The 16,466-nt window shown below is 38.9% G+C and overlaps 1 protein-coding gene across 1 annotated transcript in view; it reads right to left on the bottom strand.

Annotated features, from left to right (window-relative positions):
• Positions 1-16,466, bottom strand: part of LOC102940290 (potassium voltage-gated channel subfamily KQT member 1-like) — a 742,437-nt gene that overhangs the window by 630,675 nt on the left and 95,296 nt on the right. The window contains exons 7-10 of the mRNA XM_043532723.1: positions 10,618-10,728; positions 6,183-6,278; positions 5,182-5,310; positions 1,969-2,131 (exon numbers count right to left, since the gene is read on the bottom strand). Coding sequence (XP_043388658.1) covers positions 1,969-2,131; positions 5,182-5,310; positions 6,183-6,278; positions 10,618-10,728 — 499 coding nt within the window. The remainder of the gene's footprint in view (positions 1-1,968; positions 2,132-5,181; positions 5,311-6,182; positions 6,279-10,617; positions 10,729-16,466) is intronic.

Below are 16,466 nucleotides of genomic sequence, written 5' to 3'. Positions count from 1 at the left end.
GTGAACACTTAAGGAATATTCTTTAAATGAACAACTGAACAGGCAGGGGAATGGACAAGGACTTTAATGTTCTTTTCTTTCTCTAACTTCTATGATGCTAAGGAACAAATAAAACTTAATTACCAATCACACTTTTCTCTTTTGCCTGTCACTGTCTGACTATTACTGCAATAGCTATATATCTAAGATGAAGCAAAATCTTCAAGTGAGAATGCATGCAAGCCAAGTTTTATAGCCATTAAGAACAAATGAGAATGTCATGAGTAAATTATAAAAATACTCTAAGTTACAACGTAATACAAGAATGTAGTAGAGAGGTTAATCAAAGTATGAATAATTTATGTTGCTTTACATTAGGATTCAATTCAAAACAATAAGAAAAATCAAAATATACATGAATGAAACCTTTAACCAATACATTAGTTTTAATCTGCATTTGGATGCACCCCATGGATATAAATAGCAACTAATTTTAAATGTAATTGCTTAATTAGTATATTTTTTAGAAGTAGCCAAAGATAGAGATTTGAGTGGTGTTCATTTACAGCAACCTCTAAGTAGCTGCCTCTCACTCTAGGTATACTGTATAAATAGCCCATCAAGAGGGCCCTCAGAGAGAGAAACCAGAATGTCATGTGCTTACACTTTTCTTAACTGATTTATTTTTGCTACTCAACAGCCTCTGTTGTTGGTTAGCGGATTATACAACCTAGCATAGCACTTGACCTTCATTCCTGTGGTCTATGAAGTCAAAACTATTCAAAAAAGTCACCACCTTATTACACTGTGTTCAGCAGCAGCAGGTACACAGCATGTACTCTGAGAACAAATACATTTAAAAAGCAAACTATCGCACCACAAAAATCAGAGAAAAAAGCTGTCAAATCCTGTGACAGCCTAAATGCCATATTAGAAAATCCATTTAGTACAGAGATGCTAGGCAAGTTTATTGGAGACTTCTTGAATCCCATGTCAAACGGCAGAAGGCATGACGTTCTTCAAAGCTACCTGAAACAAATACTTTATTTACTGTACTTGGCCAGATCATTTCTGGATCCTTCATTTAGTCTAGCAGGTATTTGCAGGCTTCCAAAAGGGCAAGATAGGAGCATGTGGAAACCATCCTCCAGTGAAATCTGCTTCCTCGGCTAGAGGCTTCGCTGGTCCAGGATTTGTACAGAGAGGGGGTTTTACCCAAAAGACAACGGGAGATAGTTTACAGATAGAAAAATTGGTTTTAAGAGGAGCTCTGAAATTTATTATACCAATACTATTTTATATGCACATTTATGTAGTGTCTTCCATCATTAAAAGTCTCAAAGCACTGTACAAACACAAGAATCTCTTTACTTAAGACTGAAATCCAGCCATTTCCAGAGTGAAATGCAGCTACTGTTTACAACACAGAACTTTAATGCAGGAAGTGAAGAAAAATACTGTTTCCAATTGAAACTATCATATCCACCTAGGTATAAAATATGTATATGCCACCCCATCATTGTCATATCTGCATGTCACGCTAGCATACAAGATAAGAAAAACAAGTCTCACTTTCTCCCTTCCCAGTTGGTAGGAACTTGATTAAATTGACAGGTTATATGTGTGTGTTGATAACATACTGAGGGAAAGCTAGGCTCATGGGATGAACTTTGCATTTAGTTCTCACTGTGGGGTGAGGTCTGTGCCAGAAATTTTAAAAGGCAGAACTAAACTGGCATTTTGGATTTTATGTACAGTATATTGAACAAACACACAATTCCTTTGATAGTCACAATATATGTTAATTTATCTCCAATTTTACTATGTGGTGCCCACATTTTTGTCATTTAAATGGTCCTTGTTTTCAGATAACTTGCTTCATTAACTATTTTAAAATTGCATACACAAAGATTGTATCCTTTTGCCAGTTCTTTTAACAGTGTCTGCTTAAAACATTTGCAGCCCTAAACATAAATAGAAGTAAATTACCTCCAGGTTCATCAAGGTAAAAAGCCACATCTTTTTTGTCTTCTCTTTCATCAATGTGATCATAAGTAATTTGTGGAATGGGTAAGGCAGTCTGTCCAGGATTTATTATTGGTGTCGAGCCATTATCACGCCCAGGTTTTCCTTTTCTTTTGTATCTTCTACACTGAAGCAATGGAAATGGGATAATAGCAAAGATATTAACTGCATGCAGAGAAAAGTGCAACACGCTTGAGATTTATTATATAGTAAATTTGAATTTGATACTACAACTTAAGTTAATTAAGAAGTAAGGGTGAAATTTAGAGCCATGGCCAAGGTCAAATTCAAAGCCATGGCCAAAACCCTTGGCCAAGGTTTTCAAAACTGACACATTCTGGATGCCCAACTTTAAAACACCTTAGAGACCAAACTTCTAGTGAGCAGGCAGTCAATACTCTCTGAAAAGAAGGTCTCTCTAATTTTTCTCAAATTGGATGCCCAAAACTTGAGTATAAAACTGAGGCCCCAAAATTATGTGTTGTGACTATTTAACAATTGCACAGGCATCAAGGCCTTTTAGAAAGATAGAACAGAGGGCTCAGAGTAGAAAAACACAAGATCTAATGGCTAGATTTCTTCAATAGTCTGAGAAAATTCAGAATTGCTGTAGCTTCTCTCCAGAGTGTACTGGTGCAGCTAGAGATTTCCCGATTTTCCCTGTCTGTGAGTAAGTAAATGAATTAAAAATTACATTAATATCAAACCTTGATTCTATATGATGTGCCAGGAACAGTACTAAAATGGGGAACTTGATGGAATCTAATATTATAATTCAAAATGTGTGTAAAAGGGAAGTCAACTATTAGAGAAAGATTTGGGCAAAATATTGTAAACTTTAACAGGATTTACCTCATGGGCAATTCTGTTCGGAAAGAAAGGGGTTGTGTTCCTGTTGATTTCTTTTCATTTAAGTGATAAAGCGAAGTAGCAAGGCTAATGTTTGCAATTAAGCATGCTTATTCTATCAAGTTAGTGAAATACATCTGTGCTAAAAGAGGCCGTAAATAAAAGGAAGTGAAACCAAACTGTGTTTATAAGAACACTTGACCACAGAGTGCAATAATCAGAAATATAACTGATTAATAAAGCACAGATTCAGCTCAGTCATATGTACAGAGGTCCTGCCAATTTTGTTAAAACAAGGAGAACAGAAATGGAAAATTTACACAGATGTTTTAGTTTGAGAACAACGGTCACTGAAGTGACTTTGCGCTGTATAATGTACTCGTTTAAACAACAAAGACTATGGAGGTACTTTTTATAAATTATGTGACCTCTAAATTGGATGTTTCAGTAGCTAGCAGCGTATTTTTGATAGAGAAATTACAATTTGAGCAAGCATAACTGCAAAACTGGCTAAGAGATATGCCATAGAGAGGCTCCCGGAAAGCTATCCATGGAGATAAGTTGCTGACCAGAGCAAAACAGCTGGAGTTCAATGAAGGTCCTAAAATGATTGTACCAGCAGCTATGGCCTAACTTGTCTTTACACGAGCTGGTGTGACAAGCTGAATTGCAAGAAGAAATTGGAAAATTCCAGGCCCAACTGCAAGATCTCAAAAGCAGATGTCTCGTTCCCTGACTGGACTAATTTAGGTTGGACATTTCAATTCTTCGGTAAAAGTTTGGGTCACTATTTGGTTGGTCCATGCCAGCATCTCCAAGAAGAGGCACTAAATTGAACCACCCAGCAGCAATAGGATAAAACAGCCTGTCTCCTTCAGTACTTTGCTTCCCGAAAGCCAAAGGACCCCTGAAGGGAGAAGATGGACATCATGGGCTGGAAACCTGGGAGTCCTGGTGATATCAAGTGCCTGTATTGGCTAGGCACCCCAACAGTCTCTTCTATTTTCCAGCAGTTTCGGTTGCTAGGGCTCTGGGAAAAGACTATAGTTATTTGTCCTCCTGTCCACCTTTGTTCGCAGTGTCAGCTCCTGATGTGACCAGAACTAAGCTGGTGGCTGGGAAAAGATCTGGTGATAAACAACACACACACTTTAGCCTGGCTGACAACCTAAATCAGCCAGTTGACCACTTCCTGAAACAGTGTACCTAATTAGAAAGGAAGTGTACATGCTTGTGTATGTGCTTTAAAGATTTTCATGAAGTGACAGTGTGTGTCTGAGAAGAGCTAGCTCTTCTCATCAGGGTCAAATTCACCCCCTGCCAAGGGCCTGCATAAAGCCAATACACCACTTTAACCCTCAGAATAAGGGCCAGGGTAGGTTTAAGTGGTACAGAGACATCTTTGCTGGCCCTCTTCACAAGTGCGAGTTTCACCCATTAATGAACAAGGGCAGAATATGCAATTATGGGATTAAGTTATTGCAGGGGAAATCCAGGTATAATAGTGCACTAGGAAAAATGAGAAAAATAGAGGCAGTGTGATCCAGAGGGAAAGGCACTGGCCTGGGAGTCAAAGGACTTGAGTTATTTTTCTTAGCCTTGTCACTAGCTTGTTGTAGGAGATTACACAGGCACAGAGCAATGCCATGCCTTGTGCTACCCCTCCCCACCTCTGTCTGGATTGTCTGTTCAGATTGTATGCTCGTCAGGGCAGGACCTGTCTCTTACTATGCATTTGCACAGCACCTCTCTCTGCTACTGTAATGAAAATAATACACATTTGGAAACAACAGAGACGTGCACGGAAATTCGGCCTTATTTCAGCCAAACTAGGATATTTGCCTAATTTGCTTTTCAAAGGTCTTCTATAGAGATAAGCACTTTAAACCAATTAAATTAGATATTACAAGCAAATTAAGAGCACAGGCCCTACTGCTCTACTGCTTTTCCCTTTTCCAGTCATATATAGCTGTTCAGTTGAGTATAAAATGGATATAAAATGCTACCAGCTGATATAAGATAGCAATGAATGCCTAGTTGAACAGTTATAAATGTCTACATAAGGTAATGGAGAATCAGGCCCATAGAAATCAATGGATACATTCAAAACAGAGACATATCCGTCCATCAAGTTTGCTTTAAAAGGACAATTAAGTTGATCTTGACACAATGTAGGAAATAGATTCCATATCCCTTTACAGGTCTCTTCCAACCCAAATGTTTCTACAAATTCACTGCAACCTCTATACCTCTTTTACTTATATTCTGGTTGTTAACCCAACTAAATTAAAACCAAGAAGAAAATAAGTACAGCAAGTTCCTTTTAACCTGTTTTCTCAGACTAGGGCTAGATGGCGCTGGTGTTTTTTTTGTGTTTTGAGCAGGCGAAGTAACATAGATCTTCCATGTTGCTGTAGAACTGTATGATTTCTCTGCTGCATAGCACCGCCATAGAGTCTGTAAAGTAAAAACCAAACAATTATTTCTGTGAACAAATGGGCACTGTGTTCTGAAGGAAAGGTAACTACAACCCTGCCAAAAATAAACCTAGAGTGTGTTCTTTTATTTATACAAATGTGCTGCAAAGGGTTTTCACTGAACCACTATGTGCTGTACAGTATAGCTACATGTCAAATAAAACGCAGTCGCTCCCACGAGTAACTGTGCTAAGAGGTAACCATCACCAAAAGTCATATGTTCACTTCAGCATGTGGTGTTTTTAAACATGCTGCTCTTAGTAGTATCAGTGGGAGTTGTGGCCTAATCCACTACACATGCAGATGAAAATCTGCCCCATAAGAAGAAATACTCTTAGAACATTAAGAAATGCTCCAGCTTTACTTTTTTATGCATTGTGCCACATTTTAGTTCTCAGTTGACAGTCTCTTTTGTTCTCAGTTGACAGTCTCTTTACACTATATTAAATGTAATATTGGAGCATTTTCCAAAGATGGGTGTATGTATCCATCCATACATACCCAATTATTTAAGATATACGCAGTACTTATGGGAATACTACAAGGTAGATAATAATTACATGAAAATTACAAATAAATGACAAAGTTGCTTCTTTAGTTCAACAAGAGTCTGCACCTGACCAGTGTCTTTCACTTGAGAATCTCAAAGCCCTTTAAAACATTAGACTTCACAACAAGCCTGTGGGATAGGTAATTATCCTCATGTCACAGATCAGTAAACTGAGGCAAAATGATTTTGGGTTTAAAAGCCAATCAGCAGCAGAGATGGAGTAGAACCTAGAAGTCTAACTCCTAGTCCTGTGACCACTAAACTATACTCCATCTACTCTGTTTTAGGATTCAAGCATTTACCTGAATTAGAGAAGCTGCCGCTGGGATTTGCCTGTTGAAATGCTTCTGACGTTGCTTCTGTTGTACCTTCAAGGCAAAACCAGAACCCAGAATCCCCTAAAAGTAAACCAAATACTGGTAAGTCTCTGGTAAAACTTTTTAAAACAAAAATTTAAAGCATGAAATAAAAACCATTTTCTTCTTGGCAACTCCTCCTTTAATATTAATGAGAGAATTTCACCTAAGCTCAGTTATAGTCATGGAGTATCTTAACTCTTAACATTTCCGTAATGACAAAATTTATTTATCCAGTGATGAAATACAGTGTATTGGAGGTATTCTGGGCACCACATGACTTCACTAACTCTTTTACACAAATCAGGAAATATTCTGTCCCTAAAAAGACTTATAACCACCATACATTCACAGCTAGAATTTATGGGGAACATTATTCAATATACAGTAGCTGTAGCCACTTTCACTACATTCTAAAAGCAACTGGCACATGATAGTGAGAGAAACAACTGAACTCCAGATGTATTTTACACTTACTATTTCCTTCCCCCACAAACAAACAACTCTTTTCACCTGTCACCTGTGGAAGAACTCAAGGAAACATACACGTTGCGCTCTATAAAAGAGAATTTCTTTTAAAATTAAGGCAATAAATTATTACAGAGCTATAGCTGTATCCAGTTTCAATTTCTCAGAGGTTACATTAGTTTTTAGTAATGTGGACTCATACCCTCTGAGTTCTGCTCTGAACAAACCTGCAATTAAAATCAGTCAGAATAGTCAAGTATCACCTGGTTTTGACAAAACTGTAGCCCAGTTTTGTTCAAAATATTAACAAACCTTTAGTAAATACAATGGCTGAGTTGAGTTTCCATCTAGACAAGTTTCAGAGCAGCAGCTGTGTTAGTCTGTATTCGCAAAAAGAAAAGGAGTACTTGTGGCACCTTAGAGACTAACCAGTTTATTTGAGCATAAGCTTTCGTGAGCTACAGCTCACTTCATCGGATGCATACTGTGGAACACCATGTGTCTTCAGGCTTCAGACTGAAAGCTACACACCGTTCTTGTTGCCTGACATTCCTTCTACCTGTTGCTATATTATGTGTAATGCTAAGTCATTCTAAGGATTTTATTTTCAAAACTTCAGCAAAAGTCTTATAGCTTAGTTAGTTTGTCCTTACATTCCCTCATATTCAATTTGGGGAGCCAAAAAAAAGCCCAGCAATGGTGCTTTGCAGCAGACCTGACTGAGATTCCCAGGTTGCCTCCTCACAATCTCAGTTTTTTAAATCACAAAAGACATGAAGATAAGGAGATCTGGGCTCTATTCCCAGTTTTGCCACTGGCCTGCCGGTTGACCTTGGGAAAGTCAGTTCACCTACCTGTACATTAGTGTTCCCAATGGTAACATGAGGATAATAAATCTTATCTCCTTTATAAAGGGCTTTGAGATCTATGGATGAAAAGGGCTACAGAAAAGCAAGGTGTTATATATTTAATTCCCAATATCTAAGGTATGTAAATGGCCACCATCACCATATTATCTGAGCTAGAGTTGAGTTTTGGTTGGATATATTCCTGGCGGTTCCAGCACAAGACATAATCTTTAATTGAAAGATTAATCTTTAATTCCTGGAGACTTCAGGACAATCCTAGAGAGTTGGCAACCTTAATCTGAGTGCCTGACAATTTTTAATGTATTTATCCTCATGACACTCCCATGAGGTAGAAAGTATTACCCCATTTTACAGAAGGGAAACTGAGGCACAAAAAAGTGACTTGCCCAAGGTCACACAGGAAGTCTATGGCAGAGCAGGGAACTGAATCTAGGTTTCCCAAGTCCCAGGCTACACCCCTCCTCCTCCCAACAACTGGATTTGCAACAATTGGATTCGCAAGAAAGGGGAAAAAATTCATAGGCAGGAGTTGTAGACCAAGCTGGATGAGCAAGCATCTCAGAGAGGTGATTAAGAAAAAGCAGAAAGCATACAGGGAGTGGAAGAAGGGAGGGATCAGCAAGGAAAGTTACCTTATTGAGGTCAGAACATGTAGGGATAAAGTGAGACAGGCTAAAAGTCAAGGAGAGTTGGACCTTGCAAAGGGAATTAAAACCATTAATAAAAGGTTCTATAGTCATATAAATAAGAAGAAAACAAAGAAAGAAGAAGTGGGACCACTGAACACTGAAGATGGAGTGGAGGTCAACGATAATCTGGGCATGGCCCAATATCTAAACAAATACTTTGCCTCAGTCTTTAATAAGACTAAGGAGGATCTTAGGGATAATGGTAGCATGACAAATGAGAATGAGGATATGGAGGTAGACATTACCATATTTGAGGTAGAAGCGAAATTCAAACAGCTTAATGGGACTAAATCAGGGGGCCCAGATAATCTTCATCCAAGAATATTAAAGGAATTGGCACATGAAATAGCAAGCCCGTTAGCAAGAATTTTTAATGAATCTGTAAACTCAGGGGTTGTACCGTATGATTGGAGAATTGCTAACATAGTTCCTGTTTTTAAGAAAGGGAAAAAAGTGATCCAGGTAATTATAGGCCTGGTAGTTTGACATCTGTAGTATGCAAGGTCTTGGAAAAAATTTTGAAGGAGAAGGTAGTTAAGGACATTGAGGTCAATGGTAAATGGGACAAAATACAACATGGTTTTACAAAAGGTAGATCGTGCCAAACCAACCTGATCTCCTTCTTTGAGAAGGTAACAGATTTTTTAGACAAAGGAAACGCAGTGGATCTAATTTACCTAGATTTTAGGAAGGCGTTTGATACCGTGCCACATGGGGAATTATTAGTTAAATTGGATAAGATGGGGACCAATAGGAAAATTGAAAGGTGGATAAGGAATTGGTTAAAGGGGAGACTACAACGGGTCCTACTGAAAAGTGAACTGTCAGGCTGGAGGGAGGTTACCAGTGGAGTTCCTCAAGGATCGGTTTTGGGACCAATCTTATTTAATCTTTTTATTACTGACCTTGGCACAAAAAGAGGGAGTGTGCTAATAAAGTTTGCGGATGAAACAAAGCTGGGAGGTATTGCCAATTTAGAGAAGGACAGGGATATCCTACAGGAGGATCTGGATGACCTTGTAAACTGGAGTAATAGGATGAAATTTAATAGTGAGAAGTGAAAGGTCATGCATTTAGGGATGAATAACAAGAATTTTAGTTATGAGCTAGGGACACATCACTTAGAAGTAATGGAGGAGGAAAAGGACCTTGGAGAATTGGTTGATCACAGGATGACTATGAGCTGCCAATGTGATATGGCCGTGAAAAATGCTAATGCGGTCTTGGGATGCATCAGGAGAGGTATTTCCAATAGGGATAAGGAGGTTCTACAAGGCACTGGTTATACAAGGCACTGGTGAGACCTCACTTGGAATACTGTGTGCAGTTCTGGTCTCCCATGTTTAAGAAGGATGAATTCAAACTGGAACAGGTACAGAGAAGGGCTACTAGGATGATCTGAGGAATGGAAAACCTGTCTTATGAAAGGAGACTCAAGGAGCTTGGCTTGTTTAGCCTAACTAAAAGAAGGTTGAGGGGAGATATGATTGCTCTCTATAAATATATCAGAGGGATAAATACCAGAGAGGGAGAGGAATTATTTAAGCTCAGTACCAATGTGGACACAAGAACAAAATGGATATAAACTGGCCACCAAGAAATTTAGACTAGAAATTAGATGAAGGTTTCTAACCATCAGAGGAGTGAAGTTTTGGAATAGCCTTCCAAGGGAAGCAGTGGGGGCAAAAGATCTATCTGGCTTTAAGATTAAACTCGATAAGTTTATGGAGGAGATGGTATGATGGGATAACATGGTTTTGGTAATTAAATATTCATGGTAAAACAGGCCCAATGGCCTGTGATGGGATATTAGATGGGGTGGGATCCGAGTTACCCAGAAAAGAATTTTCTGTATTATCTGGCTGATGAATCTTGCCCATATGCTCAGGGTTTAGCTGATCGCTATATTTGGGGTCGGGAAGGAATTTTCCTTCAGGGCAGATTGGAAGAGGCCCTGGAGGTTTTTCGCCTTCCTCTGTAGCATGGGGCACAGGTCACAGGTCACTTGCTGGAGGATTCTCTGCTCCCTGAAGTCTTTAAACTACAAATTTGAGGACTTCAATAGCACGGATATAGGTGTGAGGTTTTTTGCAGGAGTGGTGGGTGAAATTCTGTGGCCTGCATTGTGCAGGAGGTCAGACTAGATGATCATAATGGTCCCTTCTGACCTAAATATCTATGAAACATTCTTCCTTTCGTGAGGAATATTACAAGTTAAAAGGTGTAATAAACTATGTGGTATATTCTGAGAATTTTTTTTAAAAAACACCACATTTTCTTAACAATGGCATCAATTAACAAGTATTAGTATTATTTACACATAGGATTAAATAACTGCTTTGAATTCCCACTCACCGCTGGAAGAGCAAAAAAAGATATAGCAAATACTGAGAAACAGGAAGCTATTGTCTTCCCAATCCACGTCTGTGGTACTTTGTCTCCATAACCAATTGTTGTGACCGTTACCTGCACCATAAACAAAGAAAATATTCACTGCAAAGTTGTAAAGTTATTCCAGAAAGCAATGTGAAAGCATCACAACACATGACAATCCATTTGGCATAAACACGATAGGCCCGTGCCTAAAGCCCCAGCTCCTGAAATCATTTGCTTATGTTAGAATCTTGATCTCAATAGCCTGGAGAGAGGTGAGTAACCCCATTCATCTCTTTGGGGCACTGCACTGGGGGGCTCCATCAACACCACCCCAGCAGAGGACTCGTAGCAGGAAGAGAGGAGTACAATGGTTCCAGTGCACCCATCTGAATAGATACACCAGCAGACAGAATGTAAGTACAAGGGGACCCCATCCTGTTGCATCTGCCTGACTGGGAGAAGAGGCCCTGGCCACCACTACTCAAAGTGGGATGCTGGGCCACAAAGGGCAGGGCACTCATATCGAGGCATGTTTAACACACCATATGTCAAGGATGGGTTTTGGACAGGTGGCCTAGTGTCTAAAGCCAGTCAGACACTAGAAAGTGGAGTTGTGGGTTGATCCAGGGTTGGGAACCAGGGGCCAGAGTCAGGACTCAGTGCTTGGACGTAAAAGCCAGGGATTGGGAACTGGAATTCAGAAGCAGGAAACAAAGCCAAGTCGAGAACTGGGTATCCGAGTCAGGAGGTAAAGCTAAGGTCAGGAATAGCGCGAAAAAGCACAATCTGTAACAGCAGCTAGCTAGGATTCTGCCTAGCTGTAGACACAAACTTCCTCCCCAGGCTAAAATAGTATGTCTGGACCCATCAGGAATGTCTTGTCAATTTGGCCCTCCCTGGGCAGTACACCCATGTGTGGGCCCCTGAGACTCATGTTCTGGTAAGTGTTTCCACTGTCAGAGGTGTTAGGTGGTGGTGTGGAGATAGTCACTTCCCAGGGAATCTGCAGACCCAGGTTCTATACGTGCTGAATCTTTCATCATTTTGCCGTAATTGGCCCTGCCCACTGCCCTGTTTCAACATTGCAAAGATGGTTTCCTTCTTCTCAAAATTAAAAACTCTAGCTATTGACAGAGTATTTTTCATTCTGTCCAATACAAATAATTTTAACAGCTACGTCTATAAAGACTTATTAGGTTTCAGGACATAGTCATTCCCCACTCCTTATATTTTGCCATCAATAAAACCAGAAATATGACCAAAACAGGTTGATGAATTCACTTTCACCTAACCATTCAGAATGAGAACAAAGGAGGCTATGGGAATTAGGCTTGACCAAAGGATGCCAATTCTATTTTGTGACAACTTTCAAGATTTCCGAATTTGTTTGTTTCTCCTTGGACAAAATCTTTCAAAAAAAATTTCTGAAAAGGAGAGAGTGAGGCTGTTTAGTCTCATGGTTAGCATGTTGGCCTAGTAAATGGAAGAATGAGGCTCCACTCCCTCCTCTGCTCCAAATCAGAGCAGAATTTTTCATCCCATATCACACCAAAACAGGCAGAGCAGGGGCTTGAACCCGACTCTCCCACTGAGTTATAGAGTCAGTCTTTGCTCTCTGTGCTCACCCCGACCCAAAAATCTTCCTACCCGAAGTTTCATGGGAACAAACATCTCCGCAAAAACCTTTTGGCTTCAACAAAATAGCATATTTCACTAAAATTTCATTTTAGCAAATGTTTTTTGAACGGCTCTAGTGAGAATACTGCCATTTAGGGCACAGTCGCTGCTATTTCCAATTGTTGCACCCAGTTAGATACTATAAAGAATAATAATAAATAATAATGCCTATTTCTTATAAAGTGCTGTTCATCAGAATCTCAAAGCACTTCACAGTCATTAATCTATAGTTTTTAAAGGTTTTCCTGAAGAGCCTATAAACAGTTGGAGAGAATATGCTTCCTTTAGAGCAATCTCTCAGGGAAGCACTGTAATAAGCTAGGAAGGAGGATTTAAAAAACAACAGAGGGCTGAAAATACTACTGAACAAAGACTTTCAAGCCCTGAAAACTAGACTCACATTTACTTTATAGACTCTTGGCACCTCATTCTGAACAAAATGCCAGTTGTTTAGCAAACTCAATATTTTAGTATCTTTATTTCCCTGCAACTTTAAATTGTATGCTCACCTCAGCAAGGACCACATCTTCCCATGAGTCTGTACAGCCCCTAGCATAACAGGACCCTAATAATGATTAGGGCTATTGCTTACTACCCCAAAACAAAGAAATAATAATGATAATCACCAACACCACATGTTAAGTTTCAAAACAATCAGGGGAGTGGAGGAAATCAAAGCAATGATTCCTTAATGACCATTCAGCTGCTCAGTGCACCCAGATAATCCTTTAATGTCTTGCTTTTTCTTCTCCCCTTCATTTTCCTATGAAAGGCTCCTTGTTCTTCTGAGTTCTCAAGCACTCAGGAATTAAAAACCAACTGCAGTAATGCTGAACTACTCTAACATTACTGTGGGAGAGCATAAAAAGCCATAACCACAGAAAAAAGAGAGAGAGGCTTTTCCATCCCTGCAGCAGACATTTGGCGGACAGATTCCTGCAGGTGTCTGGACACGTCTCAGGAAGTTTCTCCATTGCCACTTTAAGAGGATTCTTTCTTGCTAATCTAATTAATACTTGTAAGTATGCAGAATGGATTATAGATAATGTAAATTCTCCAGCTTTCTTAATCCTGTCCAGAATTATTTTGAATGTATTTCTAGTAGATACTAGTGAACCGCTCAGCATATATTTAATAATTAGCTATTGAAAAAATAAGCCTGTTGCCTAAACCAGATTCACTACATCACATGTCCACTCATATCTTCTGCATATGCTCTAGCTAACCTGGCCTCTGATCCTACAAACACATGCACATGCATAGCTTCAAGGAGGAGGAGTAGTTTCACTGACAGCAACAGGAGTATTCACATGCTTAAAGCTTTTTCAAGATCAGGGCTTTAGGACCAAACTTTAAAAATAAAGGGACGTTGCTCTGGCTGGGACATGGCTACTTGATATTGGAGATTTGGTGAAATAGCTCAAAAATTGGTATTATAGGCAGAGTAACCTGATGTAGGCAATCAGCTATTTGACTCAAATTCTACAAGACATAAATTAGCCCTGTTCTCATCAAAAGACACTAAGGTAGGGTCTCAAGAGATGGGAATGGAAATGAGATGTCAACAACTCCTGCCCCGAAAGAGGACTCAAAAATAACTTAAAAACAGGCAGGATTAATAATTTTTCCAGACTGATAATCCCTTAGGAAATGTCTTTCCATATATTTTAACAAGGTAATAGTGCTGAAAATGGTTCACATAAGACGCTACAAGCCTTTGATGGAACTCTACAATTAAATCTGCCATGCCTGTCAAAAGTAGATTAAACAGCCTTGCATTCACAGCTAGAGCGAGTGAACCTGGTTAAAATTTGGTTCCAAATTCCTTTTATTTTTGTTTTATTTTCCTTTTTCCTCATGTTTAAACCCTTTAGGACCTTTGTATCAAATTCAGCAAGCTTGCACTTTCTACGGTAGTCAAAATATCACACATAATAGACTCTGTGGTTTTAGCAGATACACAAAAAACTGTCAAAAGCTGCTACCAAGATTTTTTTTTTTTTTTTAAACTGGATTAGTTTTGAAAAGCAAAAGTGAAATCAAATTTCACTCCCTAATAACTCCACATCTGTGTTTTTGTGTTACAGGAGGTTTTAAAAGAAAAAGAAACTAAGTGATTCACTTTGCTCTGTGTCACTGGTCCCAGCTGTGAACTGCACCTGCACCGTGACTCACTAACACTGCCGAGGCCTACACGTCCGGAAAGCTTAAACAATTTAAACAGTATTCTTCCTTCATGTGCCTCACAGAGATAAAGACAAAGCTGATTTTATCTACCCATTACACAACTTAAGTAGAATTTCACAGAAAAATCCCTGAGCACTTGGTGCAATACATAAACACTTTAAAAAATAGGTTGAATTCTAAACGTACCTATCTTAAACAATGGAAAGCATTTAAAACAAGCACCAAAATAGCCTACATTTTAAACTTACTCATTTCTCTTGAAAATTCTCCCAGTTTTCTTTTAACTTATAATCAAGAATATTTGCAAAATATGCTCATATGAAGAGAGCTTAACTATTTTAAGCCCGGATTCTGCAGCCTTTACTCTGTCAGGGCTGCAGCATCTAGCCCTTAGACTCCAAAATAGTTTCTCATCTTAGAAAATTGGATTTAATTCTTTAAGCATGTTCCTGCCAGCAGCTAAAAGAAAGGGATGTTTGTGCGTTTACTACACACGGAAAGTGTTTATATACCACAGTGACGGGAAACCTTATTAAACCATAGCTAAATACTACAAAATTCACAAGAACACAGATCAGCATCCTTTAACAATTACGTTGAACAATGATCCCAATTTATATATGACAGACAGAGCCACTAGCCTCTTTGGACCTTGACTACACTGGGGGAATTTACAAGCTTCCCACGAGATCAGTTGAACTGATGCAAGCTCTGGTGGGAGCCCAAATGTTGTTGAGACTCCCAGAGCTAGTCCCTCTTCTAATACCATTTTGATTAGATTTACTTATCATATTTAGCCGAAACGGTGGTAAAAACTAGCTGAGCAGCCATGTCCCGACTGTTTTGAAAACCAGTTCAACTGAACTGGTAGTAGAACAAGTAGGAATTGGTTGCTGTTAAAGTTTCCTCAGCATAGACATGACTTTTTGTGATGTCAGTCTAAAAAGGCACAGACTTGTTTGGCCTTTACTGTTTTGGTTTTTAGTCTATATTTTTTCAGCAATCTGTTCTTGTGGAAAGTTTCTTAAGCTCCATTGACTAAAGGTTGTTTTATGCCCAGATGCACAAAGCTTTAAGTTCCTTATAAGCTTTTTATCATATATGTCTATAGAGGGGTTTAACAAACTTTTGATTTTGTGGGCCATTGGGTTTTCCCCCTGCCAGACTATTTAGTTCTGTCTGGTCATTTCAGGGTGGGGTTCGTTTGGTCAGGGTTTTTCATTTTTTGGATGAATTTATTGGATGTTGTGTACCCTACAAATTTGTTGATACATGATAACCAAATCATTGGAATTAAAGATTTACAAAATTTTTGAACTGAGCCATTAAAAATGGGTAAACCAAATTTTTATAAAAAATAATTTTAGTAGAAGTTTATATATCAGCCTTCTAACACAAATATTATAAATGTTTATGTATTGGGACTTTCAAAGCCCCTTTTTTTTCCATCCCACAAACTCTTACCAGTCTTTATTTAATGGATTATTTAGATTCAGGTAAAATATTACTTTGTTACTTAAGGAAGTTTTCCATTTTTTCTTTACAAAGACTTGAACTGCTTATCTCTTTGTTCTTGGATTAAACCAGATAAATTTTCCTCTCTCTCACACACACGTATGTCAAAGCCAGCAGAAGGTTGTGTAAGTGCAAAACCCACCCACATAAGCAAGAGAGAACCTTCTATAGCATACCTTAGCACTCCCCCTTCACTTGCAGTAGTCTTACAGACATGCTGTACACCTCTGCTATGAACTCCCGTGCACGTATGAAGAAACAGTATGAAATACACAACATTCCCTTATTAGCACTACAACAAATACAGCAAATGTAACATCTGTTAGATATATGCACTGTAAGCTTGTCAATGGGAAGTATGAGGTAGGAATTAAGGTTTTGCTTTACAGCACAGTTTGGGAAGAGGGGAGAATAGGCAGTTAAGGGATGTGTAAAGGCTGAATGGGCAA

The sequence above is a fragment of the Chelonia mydas genome, chromosome 1 (assembly GCF_015237465.2).
Source record: "Chelonia mydas isolate rCheMyd1 chromosome 1, rCheMyd1.pri.v2, whole genome shotgun sequence".
Lineage (NCBI taxonomy): Eukaryota > Metazoa > Chordata > Testudines > Cheloniidae > Chelonia > Chelonia mydas.
Note: the sequence above shows the minus strand (reverse complement) of the source record. Positions and strands in the feature narration are given on the sequence as shown.